Source organism: Narcine bancroftii, chromosome 13, assembly GCF_036971445.1.
Source record: "Narcine bancroftii isolate sNarBan1 chromosome 13, sNarBan1.hap1, whole genome shotgun sequence".
Classification (NCBI taxonomy): Eukaryota; Metazoa; Chordata; class Chondrichthyes; order Torpediniformes; family Narcinidae; genus Narcine; species Narcine bancroftii.
The window spans coordinates 36,734,002-36,751,041 of record NC_091481.1 but is presented as its reverse complement, the minus strand read 5'-3'; the positions used below and the strand labels follow the sequence as shown (position 1 = coordinate 36,751,041).

Below are 17,040 nucleotides of genomic sequence, written 5' to 3'. Positions count from 1 at the left end.
GTATTTAACAGTGAGATAGGTCTATAGGAGGACGACAATAACGATCCTTATCTTTTTTAAGCATCGTCGTAATGATTGCTGTTGAAAAAGATTCTGAGAAGGTATGAGTCTCCATTGCCTGGTCCACCACCTCCAAAAAGAGGTAAATTTTTTAATTCCTTTTAGAACTCTGGTGGAAACCCATCCTCCTCTGGAGACTTGTTAGTCTGCAGTGAGTTCAATGCTTTCCCTATCTCTTCCTCTGTGAACGGAAGATCTAGGCTATCCTGTTCTTCTGGGCCCAAATTTGGAAGCTCTAATCTGGACAGGAACCCATTGACTTTATCAGAGCCCCCATTAGTCCTGATTTTTATAGACACTTGTAAAATTCCCTGAAGGTCTCATTGATCTCTTTTGGTTAAAACGTGGTCCTGCCATTCGCAGTTTGTATTGCATTGATCGTCCTTGAGACCTGTTCTGCCCTCAACTTCCAAGAGAGGATTTTATGGGCTCGCTCCCCCAATTCATAGTATTTTTGTTTTGATAGTATTATGGCCTTTTCCATGCTATACATTTGAAGCGTATTATATTTCATTTTCTTGTTTGCTGGAGCCTTGTAGTGTTCCTCTGAGCCTGATTTCTGATACTCCTTTTTTAAGTAAGTAATTTCTTGTCCCAATTCATCCACCTCCCTCATATTCTTTCTTCACTGTCTTAGTGTATCCAATTATCTGGCCTCTCAAAGATGCTTTGAAGGTATCCTATAGGAGGAATTTATCTGGAGTAGAGGAACAGTTGGCCTCACAAAATATGTCTGTGTTCTTATAAAATTACAAAACTCTGGCTTCTTTAACAGCAACACATTAAGATGCCATCTGTATGCCGTCTCCTGCTTATCTGGAATTTCTATTGTTAGTGCCAAGAGTGAGTGATATGAGAGAAGTCTCGTTGTGTACTCACCTTCCATGATCCTACTCTCTATATGGGCTGAAGCCAGGAAAAAAATCAATTCTAGAATAGGAGTCATGCTGATTTGAGTAGAAGAGATAATCCCTCTCCCTCAGATGATTCCTCCTCCACACATCTATCAAATTCAGCTCCTTTATATAGTCAATGGTACCCCTCGCCGCCTTTGTTTTAGTTATTTTCTTTGTTGACTTATCTAAGATGGGGTCCAGACAAAAATTAAAATCTCCCCCAATCAGGATGTTCTCCTTTCCTTCTGCCAATCTTGGGAAAGTGCTCTGCATGAACTTTTTGTCATTAAAGTTGAGGAATGTACATTTACTTGGGTCCAGGATTCTGAATATGTCCTAACAGTACAAATCTTCCCATTTTGTCTAAGGTCACATTCTGTACTCTCACCGGAACACTCTTCCCACCTCGCTTGCGTGTGAACTGAACGAGAAGGATATTACCTGACCCACCTATTCCCTTTTTAGCTTTTAGTGTTCCTGCTCTATTAAATGTGTTTCTTGAAGAAAGGTCAGATCTGCTCCCATTTTTTTAATGTGCGCCAAGACACATTTCTTCTTTACCACCCATTTAAACCATAAACGTTAAAACTAAAATATTTAATGCTCTCGATCATTGCCCCGGGGACCTCCAAATCCGTGTTCCCTCCATGCCTCCACCACCCCATGTCCATCCTCGCCCAACCTTATTCCTCCACCCATCCACTCTAGCCCGCTGGGCCTGCTATAAACCCGGAGAAAGTAAAACTGAGACAAGGGCCACAACCCCCAAGGGATAAGTAAAAGAAAGAAGATTGGATAAAAGGGAGAAAAAGAAAAGATAAAATAGATGAAGACAACATAAAATACTACACCAAACTTTACCCCCTTTCCCATATACTTTCCCTTCCTACATCTAATTCCCTCTAAACCTTCCTCCCCCCAACCTCTGGTGACTTTACTCTCTATACTGTCACCATCCCCCTCTTTTCTAAAGGCTGTGCATTTTGCATCCATCTGTCTCCTCCACTTCTCCACCCTCACCCCCTACCGGACCATTTCCTTTTCACAAATTCTTCCAAAAGCATATTTATATCCCTAACAGTTAAATCTACTATTACTTTCTTGATATTTAATTATTTCCAACAGTACACTCTTGTATACAACAAAATTACTAACGTTGTTCATTTGGTGCTACACCTGTATACATTATATCTGACAGACCGGGAGCTGCTTCCAAACTCCCAAGCCTCTTTGGTCTCTGACAAGAATTTTCTTTCACCAGGTACCTAAGAATACATTCATACCCTTTCTGCTTAGCCATCCTTGAATTCTTTGCTTGAAGAGGGCTGCACATTTCTGGGTAAAATAGAATCTTTTTTCCCCTCCAGCTCCATCAGCCTTCCCATTGCTTTCGCCCAACCGCCACTGCCCTTAAAATTTTCTCATGATCCTGGTGACACAGGAGCTTTACCAGGACCAAGCATGGCTTTTGACCGGGGCCTGGGCATGAGAAGGGGGTCTGATGGGCCCTCTCTACCTCCATCAGATCCCCCAATTTTTCCTTTCCCAAGACTTCTGGGAGCTAATATTGAAAAAAAGGCAACGGGATCTCTCCGATCTCGGCCCTCCAGCAACCCCGTGATCTGGATGGTATTTCTCCGGCTGGGATTTTCCAAGTTGTTAATCCTCTGCCAGAGGCGTCCCCTTTCCGTCTCTCATGCGGTGACCTTGGTCTCTAATTTATTAATTCTGTCCTTTATTATCACCAGTTCAGATACCCTTCCTGATAATCCAGTTAGGGCATTCTCCCATCTATCCATTTTGTTGTATAATTCTCCTGTCTTTTCCTTTAAATCCTTGGCCAATCTCTTTTCCATTCTTATAGCCTGTAGGATATCATGTAATGAGGGCTTCGTGCCACAGTGGGTCCTTGGTCCTCCCTGTGATTCTCCCTCGACATTGCCTCCTGTTGTTGGCTTTGCTATGGTCACCGCTGGAGCCATCTCAACGCAGGGCCGAGGACTTCCGCATCTCCAGGTGAGTCACTCCCACTGCCAGTCGTACTGTGCTCCTGGGCGCACTTTGTGCGTTATCTTTGGGGGAGGAGGGACGCCACGCTCCGAAGCTCGGATTTCTCTGCGGGCCCCTCATCTCCTGATGCTTGGCCGGAGACCACACTGTCTCTCCTCCCTGGGTCGGTCTCATCTCCCGCTGTCGTCTTGGGCAAACCTCGTTCATCCTCAGCGGGTCGGACCTCCACTTGGCATCGCCATCTTGGCCATCACAAGGGCGGGCTCGATCGGATGCCGACTATTCCTCCCATCTTGCTGGCTGCCTTTGCTTGATTGATGTTTTTCTTCCCCACTGTAGCAAGATAGGGGGCTTTTATTTATTTGTTTTTGTCTTTTTTTGTATTTGACTTTTGATCCATTTTTTATTCTTCTGGTCCTGGAGCTCTGGCGTCTGACGTCTTATAGCTCGCTCTTCCAAAGGAGAACTTCTTCACACAGAGAGTGGGGGAGTGTGGAACGAGCTTCCAGCTGAAATGGTTGATGTGGGCTTGATTTTAACATTTAAAGGTAATTTGGGCAAGTATATAGATGGAAGAGGTATGGAGGGCTATGGACTGAGTGCATTTCAGTGGGACTAGGCAAGAAAAAGTGGTTTGGGCCAGACTAGAAGGGCCAAAGTGGCCTGTTTTGTGCTGTAATTGTTCTATGGTTCTAAAGGATAATTAAGAATGTGATTTATGCACAGTTGATAAGTTATGGTCAGATTAGGAACATGCAACATGGGTTTGTGAGGGGCAGGTCATGTCTTAGAAATTGGATTTAAGTTTTTCTGAGGAGGTGACAAAGATAGAGATGGTTAATGAGCATAAGGCAATGGATGTTGACTTGGTGGTATTCAGTAGGTATTTGATGAGGTCTTTCACGGTAGGCTGATTCAAAAGGTGCAGATCCATGATGAGTTATTGCTCTTTGAATCCATTATAGCCTATTATGGCCCAGATACTAATTTTCATAACTGTTTAGCTATTTGTACATAGCTAATTGTGGTTACAACAACGCTGAAAGAGTAATGTGATTACAACTGAATATATTGATCAGTGTATATAGATCAGGTTAAGTCCAAGCAACCTTATAAGATAGATGAACTTAATAAATGTAATCTAGTAAGGTTTCTCCCACCTGCACTTCACCTGTAAACAGGAAGTTAAATGTTACCATTGTAATACATGCTACAGCTGAATGAATATCTCTTGATGCAAATAGTTACTACTGTTTTTCCCTTGGATTACAGATCAAATTACTCAAAGCCATCTCTTCCTGTCATAACACTGCCACCTTGTGTCTATATTGAACCACATTTCTCTCCACTGTGAAACATGAAAGTCTGCAGATGCTGTGTTTGTAGTAGATACACAAAGGTGCGCAGACCCATGCAACCTGAGTCTTATAATGATTGGATATAACAAGGAAATTAAGAGAAGGAACTTAGTGTTGTAGTGTACAAATTTTAGTTTGTGATCTGGATTTATTTCCAATTCACTTTAAATGACTGTTTCCAGCTCATGGCTGCATAGTGACCACCTGAATTTAGTGCCATAAAAACTTTCTGAGGAATGTACTCAGTAGGAGTCTCATCAAATATCAACTAAATCAACCACACAAGGACAGATTAACCAATATTTCTTTTTCAATCTTTTTATTCATCCTATTATAGGTAAACAATGCATGAGGAGGAGTATAGAATCAAAAAGGGAAAAATATCACTATATGACACCATATGATGTATTGTATTACACCACAATTAACAAATGTTCTTTTCACCTCAAACTGAAATCTTTAAAAAATTTAAAAATGCTATGATATAAAACCCCACCTAATCTTAAAAAAAAGAAAAAGACTGGGCTACCTATCCTGAGAATTTATTAATAAAAATAAATCATCTGGTCTTCATCAACAAAGAGTAAAGAAATAAAATATAGACCAGAAGGGAAAATAATTGTACCAGATACGTCATGTGGAAGTCTTTTCAAATTTAACAGAATTATCAAATATACGACTCCTAACTTACTCTAAACTTATACGTGACCTAATTTGAGAGAGCCACTGACTCAAAGTGGTTAGATTAGAACTTTTCCATTTAAATAAAATACCTCTTCTAGCCAACAATGTAGAAAAGGCTACAACCCAATATGTGGAAATGGGAACTTGTCCCACCTCTGGAATTAAAATTCCAAAAAAGAGCAGTCAATGGGTTAGGTTGCAAACTGATATCCAATATAGCTGACAAAGTCTTAAAAATATCTATCCAATACCTCTCCAAAAAGAAGCCATTTCTGATTTACATCTATCACAAGTAGGACTAATGTCAGAAAAAATATGGGCCAATTTGTCTTTCAGCATATAAGCCTGTTGTATCACTTTAAATTGAATCAAAGAATAACAAGCTCATATTGAAGAGATATTAACCAATCCAAAAATCTCCTCCCATAGTTCCTCTAGAAGATGTAACTGAAGTTTCTCTTCCCAGGCCCTTTTAATTTTGTTATTAGAATTTGATTGCAATCTTAATAACTTCCTATAAATTTTGCCTATTAAACCCTTATGAGAAGGGTTCAAATTTAAAAAAAAATCAACTAAATCCAGTTGGTGCGATGTTGGAAAGTTAGGCAGTAATGTATTCAGAAAATTTCTAATTTGAAAGTATCTAAAAAAAAATGTGACTTAGATATATTATATTTATTGGATAATTGTTCAAAAGACATTAAACTACCATTTATAAACTGAAAAAGAAACAATTCCTTTAAATTTTCAAAATGAGAAGGCTTGATCAATTATAGATGGTTGAAAAAAAAATTAAGAGAAATAAAATTTTTCAAGCCATGTATGTTTAAATATTGGTTCAACTAATCTTAGAAAATGTAAAAGGAAGAGCTGCTCCCCAATAAAGAGGCTACTGCTACCTCCGCACGGAATTCACTTCCAAATCTACCCAATCATGGCGTTCAAATTGATCAGAATAGGAGATCTAGAAAATAAAATAATGAATGTTAACTGCCCAATAATAGAGTCTAAGATTTGGCAAAGCCTTTCCACCATCTTTCTTTAATTTCTGAAAATGGAATTTACTCAATCTGGGATTCTTTTTATTCCAAATATAAGATCTTTTAGAGTCAATATTATCAAAAAAGGATTTTGGAATAAAAACTGGGACTGCTTGAAATAAATACAAAAATTTAGTTAAGATTATCATTTTAATAGCTTTAAAGATAAAGCCAATGGAGACCATTTGGAAAGAGATTGTTTCACATAATCTAGCAAAGGAAGAAAATTAAATTTATATAGATCTTTAAATGTTTTTGTAATTTTAACCCTGATGGGTCTAAAAGGTATATGATTATGAACAGGTACATGCATGTTTATTGGGAATAATTCGCTCTTATTCCTCTTACATTTAATTAGATTAACCAATCTTGAAGTTATTAGGCTTAATGAGATGGACTTGAAGTGAATAAAATGGAAAAAGAGTATTGAAGATAATAAACAAATAGATGATTATTTGCAGATCAGTTGAGGCTGATGTTGTCAGACAGTACAACAGAGGTGACACTTGGAGATAGATTGGTAGTTTATCTGTATCAAGTTTAACACTAAGATTGCCTAACACAGCAACATTGCACAGCCAAGTGGAAAATACATCGAGTTGTAGCGGCAGCTACACTTCTAAATGAAGGATCACACAACCAGACGGGTTGAGTTCAGTGAGCAAAACTGATTTATTACAGGCTGCCTGGCTGGTCTTGTACTCCCTGCCTAGACCTGGCTTAGAACTGCGCTGGGGGGGCCCCAACATTACTGAGGTTGGGAGGAAACCCCTGATGGCGCCATTTTGGCCGGCTGCCCTGTTGCGTGCATGACAAGAGGGCCAGTTCGCCTGCCTAATGGCGTACCACCACACAGCTTCCCACCCCCCCAGAAACGGCACCAATGTCCTTTTTTGCTGGGCGGCCTCGTTTCTGGGGTTGGGCCACAACTACTGGCTCGGTGGGGTCGAGATGGGCTGGCTTTAACCTGTCCATTTTAAACAGTTCCCTCTTACCACCGATGTCCAGTGTGAAAGTGGATCCTGAATGCTGGACGACTTTGTACGGCCCTTCGCATGGTCTTTGTAGAGGTGCTGTGGATGGGCCCCACCTGATAAAAACGTACTCTGCGGAATACAGCTTGCTGGAGACGCAAGAGGCCCATGTGCCGTGTCTGGGCAGCGGCGGGGATGTGAAGGAGTCCAACTGGGCCCGGAGGCAGGGAAGTAGACAGTGCGGTGACTGCTGGAGGTTGTGAGGTGCGTTGACGAACTCACCACATAGGGCTACCGGTGCACCGTAGACCAGCTCGGATGATGACGCCTGTAGGTCTTCTTTGGGTGTCGAGCAGATGCCCAGGAGCACCCAAGGCAACTCGTCCACCCAGTCAGGGCTGGTGAGGCAGGCCATCAGTGCTGACTTAAGGTGGCGGTGCAATCGCTCGACTTGCCCATTGGCCTATGGGTGATAGTCCGTGGTGTGATGTAGCTCGATCCCCAGCCTGTTGGCGAGCTGTGCCCAGAGCGCAAAGGTGAACTGGGCGCCCTGATTACTGGTGAAGTGGTTCAGGTCGCCAAACCGGGCAACCTAACTGTTCAAAAGCTCTCGGGAGCAGGAGTCCGTGGAGGCGTCTGGCATCGGTATCGCCTCGGGCCAACTAGTGGTGCAGTCTACCACTGTGAAAAGGTAATGGTTACCTCGGGAAATGAGTAAGGGTCCAATGATGTCCACATGTATGTGGCTGAACTATTCCTGGACATCTTCAAAATCTTGTATGGGCGTTCTGGTGTGCCTGTGTACCTTGGAAAGCTGGCAATGGGTGCAAGTTCTGGCCCGTGCCATCATATGGACTGTGGACCTGATGGAAGGGTGGGAAAGGTCATGGATATGGTGGAAGACTTGCCTACGCCACTGCTGGGGAACTACTGGATGCGGGGTGCCCATGGAGACATTGCACAGGATGGTACCCTCACCTGAGGAGTCGGGAGGTCCTGGAACCACAGGCCCGTGATGGCAGTCCTGAAGGCCCACGTCTCCTCGTTGGACTTCTGGTCCCGGGTGAGCTGGTCGAAGTCGAGGCAGGGTGTCAGCGCATAAATGGCCGGTCATGAGAGTGCGTCAGCAATCACATTGTCTTTCCCCGCCTTGTGCCGAATGTAGGTGGTGAACTCCAACATGAAGGAGAGGTGATGCTGTTGGCGGGCCGACCAGGGATCTCTTGCCATAGTGATTGCCTGAGTGAGGGGTTTGTGGTCGCTAAAACCTCCCCTCCAAGAAATAGCGGAAATGACGCACCACCAGATACATGCCCAGTAACTCACGATCGAAAGCGCTATATTTGCGCTCTGGTGGGCGAAGAAGTCAGCTAAAGAATGCCAGTCGTTTCCACTGTCCGTTCACCTGCTGCTCCAGGACGACACCGACAGCTGTGGCAGAGGCATCGACAGAGAGCGCCATATGCAGGTCGATGCGTGGGTGGACGGACAAGGTAGCCTTCGCGAGGGCATCTTTCATGGCTTTGAATGCCCTACTGGCCTCTGGAGTCCAGGCGAGCGTCTTGTCTTTGGCCGTGATGAGGGCAGCCCCTGGAATGAAGTGATTATAGAAATTGACCATACTCACGAACTCCTGTAGCCCCTTGAGGTTGTCCGGGCGAGGGAACTCCCTGACCTTCGTAGTGACAGGTGTAGCTCCTTCGGCCGTGATGGTATGGCCCAGGAACTGCATGGACTTTTTCCTGAACTGGCATTTGGCCGGATTGATCGTTAGGCTGAAGTTGGCCAGTCGGGAGAAGAGTGTGCGCAGGTGAGACTTGTGTTGTGCCCGGTCTCTGCTGGCGACAAGGATGTCATCCAGGTAAATGAATACAGAATTCAAATTCCTGCCCAGTGTGTCCATGAGGCGCTGGAAGGTCTGGGCAGCGTTCTTGAGCCCGAACAGCATGCGTAGGAACTCGAACAAGCCGAAGGGTGTGATGATGGCTGTTTTGGGTATGTCCTCAGGGTGCTCCGGGGTTTGGTGATACCTGTGCACCAGGTTGACCTTGGAGAATACCCTTGTGCCATGCAGGTTGGCTGTAAAGTCCTGGATGTGAGGGATTGGGTAACGGGTCAGGTATTGTTGTGTCTTTAAGCCGTCGATAATCTCCGCAGGGACACCAGCCACTGTAGGCTTTCGGGAACAGGTGGAGTGATGAAGGCCAAGGACTATTGGAGCGTCGAACGATCCCCAGCTCCTGCAAATGCAAGAACTCTTCTTTCGCTATCTGGAGCTTATCCGGCGGGTCTTGGGTGGGACTATAATGAAACACCCGTGACATGGTGAGGCAGTGGAGAACTGCGGCTTCAGGAAGGATGGGAACTCATCCAGGATGTGCTGAAACTTGTCCTTGGGCATGCTGACCGTGGCTTGCGGCTGCTCTATGCGGGAGGCTTTGAGGTGAACGGATTGGAAGGTACGGGCATCTACCAGTCACCTACCTCGAATGTCGACCAGGAGTCCGTGGGCAAAGAGGAAGTCGACACCCAGGATGGCAGTTGGGAGGGATGAAACGGTGAAACTCCACGAGAACTTCAGCCGATCTGGAAGTGGATGGTCTTGACTCCATTAGTTCGGATCTCCGTTGAATTGGCTGCACGGAGGGGAGGTCCTCGAGGCCGGTTCCGGGACTCGATGGCTGTGGCCGAGATGATGCTGATCTGGGCCCGGGTGTCGATGAGGAAGCATCGGCCGCTGACTGAATCCCACAGGTAGAGAAGGCTGTGTTGTTGGCCAGCCACCGCAGCCATTAACAGCGGCCAGCCTGCTCATTTCCTTGGATCGAGCAGGGCTGACACTTCCGAGCCTTGGCTCCCCAGCGCTGGTGGAAGAAGCAGAGGCCTAAAGTGAATGGCTTGCTTCTGGCTATGCTCTTTGAGGTCCCTGCAGGGGCCGGGTGTTCCACCGCAGCGCTAGAGGAAGGCTTGCCATGGTCATGCCCATGACTCATAACATGCTGGACTGCTGAGCCCTCCGGGAATCATTCAAGCCATAGCTCCTGAGCCTTTTGAGCGACCTTCCTAGGGTCAACGATGTTAACGGCCGGATGTCTTCAAGCAGATGGTCGAGGAAGATGTGCTCAAGAGTGAACTGTTGGTGTGATCGCCCATGAGCACGAGCATCTCGTCCATCAACTCGATTGGAGTTTCGTCCCCCAAGCCGTCGAGGTGCAGCATCCGAGCGGCATGCTGGCGCCTGGAGAGGCGTACTTATCTTCCACGGGTGGGTGCTGAACGAGGCGCAGCTCTCATTTGGCGGTGGCCTGGTCCAGGGCGGTGACCACATGGTAAAACTTGGTCGAATCCAATGAAATCTGGCGGAGGTGAAACTGAGCCTCTGCGTGGCTGAACCAGGTCTCCGGCTCCTGAACCCAGAAGTCAGGAAGCTTGATGGCTATAGCGTTGATCGTTCATGTTGGGTTCAAAGACGTTTGAACCTGTTCGGGTCACCAATTGTAGTGGCGGCTACACTGCTAACTGAAGGATCGCACAAGCAGATGGGTTGAGTTCAGTGAGCAAAGCTGATTTATTGCAGGCTGTCTGGCTGGTCTTGTACTCCCAGCCCAGACTTGGCTGAGAACTGTGCTGGTGGGCCCCGACGTCACCGGGGCATCATGTGGGTCGCCAAGCGTGGGCTTCTGAGCCCGGTGCTGAGGTCGGGAGGAAACCCCAGACGGCGCCATTTTGGCCAGCTGCCCCACCACGTGCTTGACAAGCGGGACAGGTTTGCCTGCCTAATGGTGTACCACCACAGTTTTTTTTAAAACAGCAAAAAATAATTAATATCATCCTTGTTCAGGTCCCTTGTAGGATTTGCATTTAATAGAGACTTGAATTAAAAACATAAAACAAAAACAGTGAATGCAAATCTAGATTCACCTTTTAGCCATGGTCGTTAAATTAGAGAACAGTGGAGCACAGGAATTCATTGCACAATGATGCCTATTTAACCTGGACATATATGCCTGCATGTGGTCTAACTTTAATTTCCTGGGTCTGTCTAAATAGCTCTTAAATTTTACTGTCATTATCTGCTTCTACCACATCCCCTGGCAGTGCGTTTCAGCCACCTCCCACTCTGTGTGTGGGGAAAATCTCTTTTAGACATTTCATCTCTCACCTTAAAGCAATGCACTCAAGTATTTGACATTTCCTCTCTGGAATAAAGACTCTCATAATTGTATGATCTCTCAGATGGCCTCCTCACCCTCTGATGTAGTGTATATTATCTCATCCAGATAAGATTCTAGCGAACCTCTTTTGCACCCTCTCCAAAGCCTCCATGTCCAGAGCTGCACATGTACAGAGCTCCAAATGTGATCTGATCAAATTTATACACTCATAACATGTCTCCCTGACCTTTGTAATCAACAACCTCCTTTGCCACCCTAATTGGTGTGCCAACACTTTCAGGGAGCTATGGATGTACCCCAAGATCCCTCTACATTAAGGAGGTATTTCTGAGGTAGTGATCAAAATTCAATTGGGTTTGGTTTTTAATGAAAAAGCCAAAGATAAATTAGTGTAGACTAATTAGCTGCTGTCTGTGTGGAGTTTACATGTTCTCCCTGTGGATTTTCCCCATATGTTCTAATGTCCTAATGTATCCAAAACATGTATTGATTGATGTTAATTGACTACTGTAAATTAGAGTAGGTGGCAGGCAAGTTGATGGCCATGTGAGTTGCAGGGGAAAAAAGGGGAATGGGACAAATATGATGAGTGTGAGAACCAGCACAGATTTGACAGGGCATTGTAAGGAAATACAAGAAAGTAACCTTTAAAGCTCATTTCCCTTTCTTGCATGGTTATTCTGTTTTTCCCTTTTCTGTTGAAGACGTTTGTTTCTTTCTGGAGGTGCACATCTTAGAATTTGCTGGCATTTTTTAACATTTATTTTCTGGCTACATTAAAGTCTTTTTGATGTTTATTAATAGTTGCCCTCAGTAGTGGGCTTGTCAGTCTTGGTTGAAATGAAACCTTTTTAAATCAAAAATCCATTTGAACACTTGCATAAGGACCATGTAACTTTGTGCAAATCGAGAATCTTTCTTTTGGTGTGTGGATCAAACATTCATTGGATAAACTCGTTCAGCAAATCAAGCAAGCAACTTTGCTACCTGAACTGCACTTCACTATTAAAAATAACTCCTACTTCACATCTTACTAAAAACCATTGTCTCATGTTGCAGATTATGTAAAGAACCTCTCCAAGGATTGTGCTGATTACAAAGATACCCAAGGTACTAAATTCTTCTTTAACTGTGTGTGGACTTTTTCTGAATTTCTAGACTTTTGTACATTAATATAAATTATTGATCTTTCATTCAGCTGCTCTTGCCATTGTCGTGGAGGTGGCAAACCATGCCAATGACATTATGAAACAAGGGGTAGGTAAAACAATTTAACTACCTTTTGTGTTGGTAAATTGCTTATTTCCTTCATTGCTACAAACTTAAAGTTGCTTCTTTTTCTTAATTCTAGGATAATTTCCAGAAGTTGATGCAGATTCAGTATAGCCTTAATGGACAACAGGAGATTGTACAGCCTGGAAGGGTGATTATTGCAGCTATGCAGTCGGCTCTCCCCTTTATATATTGTGCAGAATTGATAGTTGGATACCAAGTACGACAGAGAGATGTTTATTTCAGTGAAATACTAATAATCAAGCTGCCATTTTGTTGATTTTAATACAGAGCCACATAGGAAATTATTTCTCTTGCACATCTTGGCTGTTCTTACAAATTTGGCTGATAGGGCTCCCGTATTGGGGAAACTGAAAAATTCAGAAGTTGCCTCACTGTCATTTCAAAGCAATATGCAAATTCCAGGAATCTACTAATCTAGCAGAAGCTGTAACTTTGTTGACGTGCACAGTTATACTGGTCGGACCTCTGATAGTTTTGATGGAATGGGTCAGTTTATATGGGAGAAATACCAATGTGGTCATCATCTAATTGCTTTTGGGTTGGAGAGAGGCTATACCTTAAAGGGCATAACTTTGTACTTAATTTGCACAATAGTTCCCAAAGATATGCTCATTGTGGTGTTTTGCATTGTGAATTGAGACTTGCATCCACCCTTCACTGTCACCTTTTTCATTCAGTGATTGAGTGGGAGCTTTAGGGTTTAGACAGAGGAATTTTTGTCTTCTGAAAGCATTCCTTGCCTTGTGGTACTTACTCATCTGACTCTGAGCCTGGAGAGGTGTGTTAAATTTGTCATTCTTATCCTCAACTGAATTCACTTTGGTTTGCTTGACTTGGATATTGGATATCAACCAAGAAAATGGTACTCAATTTAAATTTAGACGCACAGCACAGTATCAGGCCCTTTTGGACCACGAACTCCTGCTGCCCAATTACACCAAAACATACCTACAACCTGATATGTTTTGAAGAGTTTGAGGAAACCAGAGCACTGGGGAAAACCCATGCAGACAAAGGGAGAACGTACAAACTCCTTACAGACAGTGCTGAATTCAAACCCCAGTCACTGGTGCTGTAACCGCGTTGAGCTATTCATGCTGTCCCCACGCTAACTGTGTGATGTAATTGAATAGAACACACAAACTATTATCTTTCTGATCATGTACTCGAGGACATTTATTTTCTTTTAAATGAATATCAAGCATTTTCAAATTATTCAAAATATTTTTTATTTTCAAATTATTTTTACAATGTTGTATGAAACGTAAAAGGATTTGACTAATGGCCAATGAAGTAATAGAAAAAAAGGTGATGTTTACTTATAAATCAAAAAGCTCCTTAATTTTTGTTTTCTCTAAAGTGCGGGTGTGATTAGCACAACACTGTAACAGCACCCGTGACCTGGGTTCAAATCCTGCGCTGTCTGGAAGGAGTTTGTTTGTTATCTCCATGTAGGTTTTCTCCCTGTGCCCTGGTTTCCTCCCACCATTCAAAAGACAAATGGGATAGAAGGTTAATTGGTCACATGGATCTATTTGCACAGCACAAGCTTGTGCACCGTGTTATAGTGCAGTAGCTTTTAAAAAAAAAAATTAATTCAAGTGCTTTTGTGTCGATATTAATAATCTCAAAACTTTTCTGCTTCTCACCTTGGTTTAACAATTTCTGCGCTGCCCCCATGATAACATACGTTTGGGATTTGTCAACGATACCCAAAGAATGTCCTTAATGTAGTGCAACAGAAATATTAACCTATTATTTCATTTGCGCAGGTTTTTTTGAAAGAAGGAACTCTGATGAAGCTATCCAGAAAGGTCATGCAACCCCGAATGTTTTTCTTGGTAATTTCTAATCTAAATACTATTTATGTAAAGCAAAAATAATTGTTCATCTACATGTTGTGAATTATTGAATGTGTGATTTTGTTAAACTGTAAGCACAATTGAAGGCTAGTGGTCATTAAAAGATGTCTGTAATCCACTCTCACTTCCTAACGTAATTCAGTTGGTTCTTAATGTTTAAAATAGTACTTTGTCTTGCCATACTAATAAAATACTATCCAATAATTATAGGCAATAATAATTGGCATGTTGAACTGATAAAATGCTGGAAATATTAAGTGTGTTGGATTGCGTTACATCTGTGAGGGAGCCATTTGGTGTCAGTGACTTGTCTTCACAAATGCGAGGAAACATTCTTTTTGTTCTATTTTTCACCTCCCCTCTTTCTAAAATGCTGTTTCTATCTCACATTTTCCAGTTCTATTGAATGATTGTTAACCTAAAGTATTCACGTAATTCTGTTCTCCTTATTATTGAACTATGTCCTGAACTATTGAATATATCCACATCAAATCGATCCAAGACTTGATTTTTTTTAAGTCACTGGGGAGAAGCAAATTTGACTTTTAAAACAGAAATACTGGAAGCACTCAGCAGGTCTGACAACACCTGTGCAGTGAGGAACAAAGTTAATGTTTCTGGTTGATGGCCATGGTCATTGACTGAATTATTAGCCCAGTTTCTGTCTCCACAGATGTAGTAAACTGACCCAAATTCTAAAATAGACAGTATTTTCCTTTTAGAAATTATTTTAATTTCTAAGCTGTCTTGAATTAATATATTTTTTATTTGTAGCTGAATGATGTATTATTGTACACTACACCCGTACAGTCTGGGATGTACAAGCTTAACAACATGCTGTCACTGGCTGGTATGAAGGTAAGTCTTTTTTTTCCCTCAATTTTTTTTTTGTAGATTTAGATGTAGTTTAAAAGTGTTTAGTGAACTCTTCATTGAAAACTAAACTAATAATCAGTTAAAAGAAAAGAAAATCACTTGAGCTCCTATACCAGTTGACAGGCCCTCATAACTTCCAAGTTTGGAAGGTTATTTTCATCTATTTGGAAATGCACTTACTAAGGCAAAGAAGGATAGTTTGAGTTGTAGTGGATCTGTGTTAATATTTAGGTTAATGTTAAGGTATATTTCTTATAATTATGTCTTGGGTAATGTAGTAGGTTTGGAATAGGGTTATACATTCCCATACAATACATTCAGAAGTGAGGTGAGGTTTTCAAGAAACCGGAGCTGGCAACTGTTAAAGATTCCAGTAAATGGTCACATGGTTTCCAGGAATTGAGACTGATCTAATTGATGATGTAATGTCACATGATTTTGGAAATATATTGTCAATTCAGACAATTTGAGCCAGTTCAGAAGTTAAGACCCTGTGGAACACGTGGGAGTTGGACCCTTGTGAAAGACAGAGTTGAATTGCAGTAACTGGAATAGGTGCTGTTTTGTATTACTTTGAATAAAAGGGGAATAAGTGGATTTCAAAAGGGAGACCACTGTCTGATTACTATTCTTTTGAAAATAAAGAGTGCAGCCTCATTGTGGAGGGAAACTTGGTGATTCTTAAGAAGCTAAAAAGGAAATTGAAGTGTGAGAGATGAAGAAGAAATCTCTTCCTGGAAAACAGCTCAACAAGATTTGAGAGTTTGGGAAAATCTAAGAACTTGAATGTTAACAAACATTTCACTATTGCTTTTAAGCCACAATTTAAAGAACTCGAGGCTTCACATTTGCTTCACAATTACTTCTGAACTACAATTTAAAAAGGCCTTCAAATTTAACAATACTGGACTTTAAAACTGACTTTTCAGAATTGAGTTTTAAGCTGTAATGGTTTGAAATGTGACCACACACACACACACACACACTTACATTATTACACTTGTGCATAGTGGGGTAAGTTTAGAGTTAAGTAAGAAATGTCACATTATTAATAATTTAATTTAAAAAACCATTATTTTGAATTTACCATTGGTGAATCTTCCATTGCTGTTCATTTATTAATACTAATAAGATTTTATTAGTTCGTGGAGGGGGTAATGTATAATTTATTGCCACTCCACTGCTGAAGTTCATATGACTGTTGAATATGCAATCTGTTGAGTTTAGAGCCTTTTAGATAGAAATAGACAAAGTTAAAAGTGTACTGAGTAGCCTGGTTTTAAGAGGTAAATTAGTTTTATTTTTCAGTGTCTGAATCATCATTTGGTTTATTCTGTGCTAAACTAAATGTGAGCTACATATCAGTCATAGTCATTTGACCCAGAAACAGGCCCCTCAGCCCACCAATCCACTGATCCTCAAGGATCCTCTAGTTGCTCCATTACATTCTCCCCACATTCCCATCAACTCCCTCCCAACTCTGACACACCAGGAGAAAGCAATGGTGGCCAATGAAGCTGTCCAACCAAAGATCCATCTTTGGGATGGGGAAGTAAGCCAGAGTATCTGAAATAAACCAGTTCCCTTTCACCGAGAGAATATGAAGGTGCCATGGAGACAGCATCTAAGTCACAACTGAACTGTGTGTGCAGAAACCCACACTATTCTAGTTGAACTACTGTGTTGGCTAAATTTTCCACAGAAACAGATGAAGTTACCTTCTGAAGTTACCTTCCTGAAGCTGACTGCAAATGCAGCCATTGAAAAGCTTTTTCAAATATTTTGAGGTTTATTATTATCTGGATTTTA

The 17,040-nt window shown here is 42.3% G+C and overlaps 1 protein-coding gene across 4 annotated transcripts in view; it reads left to right on the top strand.

Annotated features, from left to right (window-relative positions):
- Nucleotides 1-17,040, top strand: part of fgd6 (FYVE, RhoGEF and PH domain containing 6) — a 150,410-nt gene that overhangs the window by 94,934 nt on the left and 38,436 nt on the right. For all 4 annotated transcript variants that reach the window (XR_011348232.1, XM_069909429.1, XM_069909430.1 and 1 more), the window contains exons 9-13: nt 12,257-12,307; nt 12,396-12,454; nt 12,549-12,620; nt 14,266-14,334; nt 15,130-15,213. Coding sequence is in view for 3 of the 4 variants with exons in the window: in XM_069909429.1 (XP_069765530.1) it covers nt 12,257-12,307; nt 12,396-12,454; nt 12,549-12,620; nt 14,266-14,334; nt 15,130-15,213 (335 nt within the window). In the remaining variant the exon portion in view is untranslated. The remainder of the gene's footprint in view (nt 1-12,256; nt 12,308-12,395; nt 12,455-12,548; nt 12,621-14,265; nt 14,335-15,129; nt 15,214-17,040) is intronic.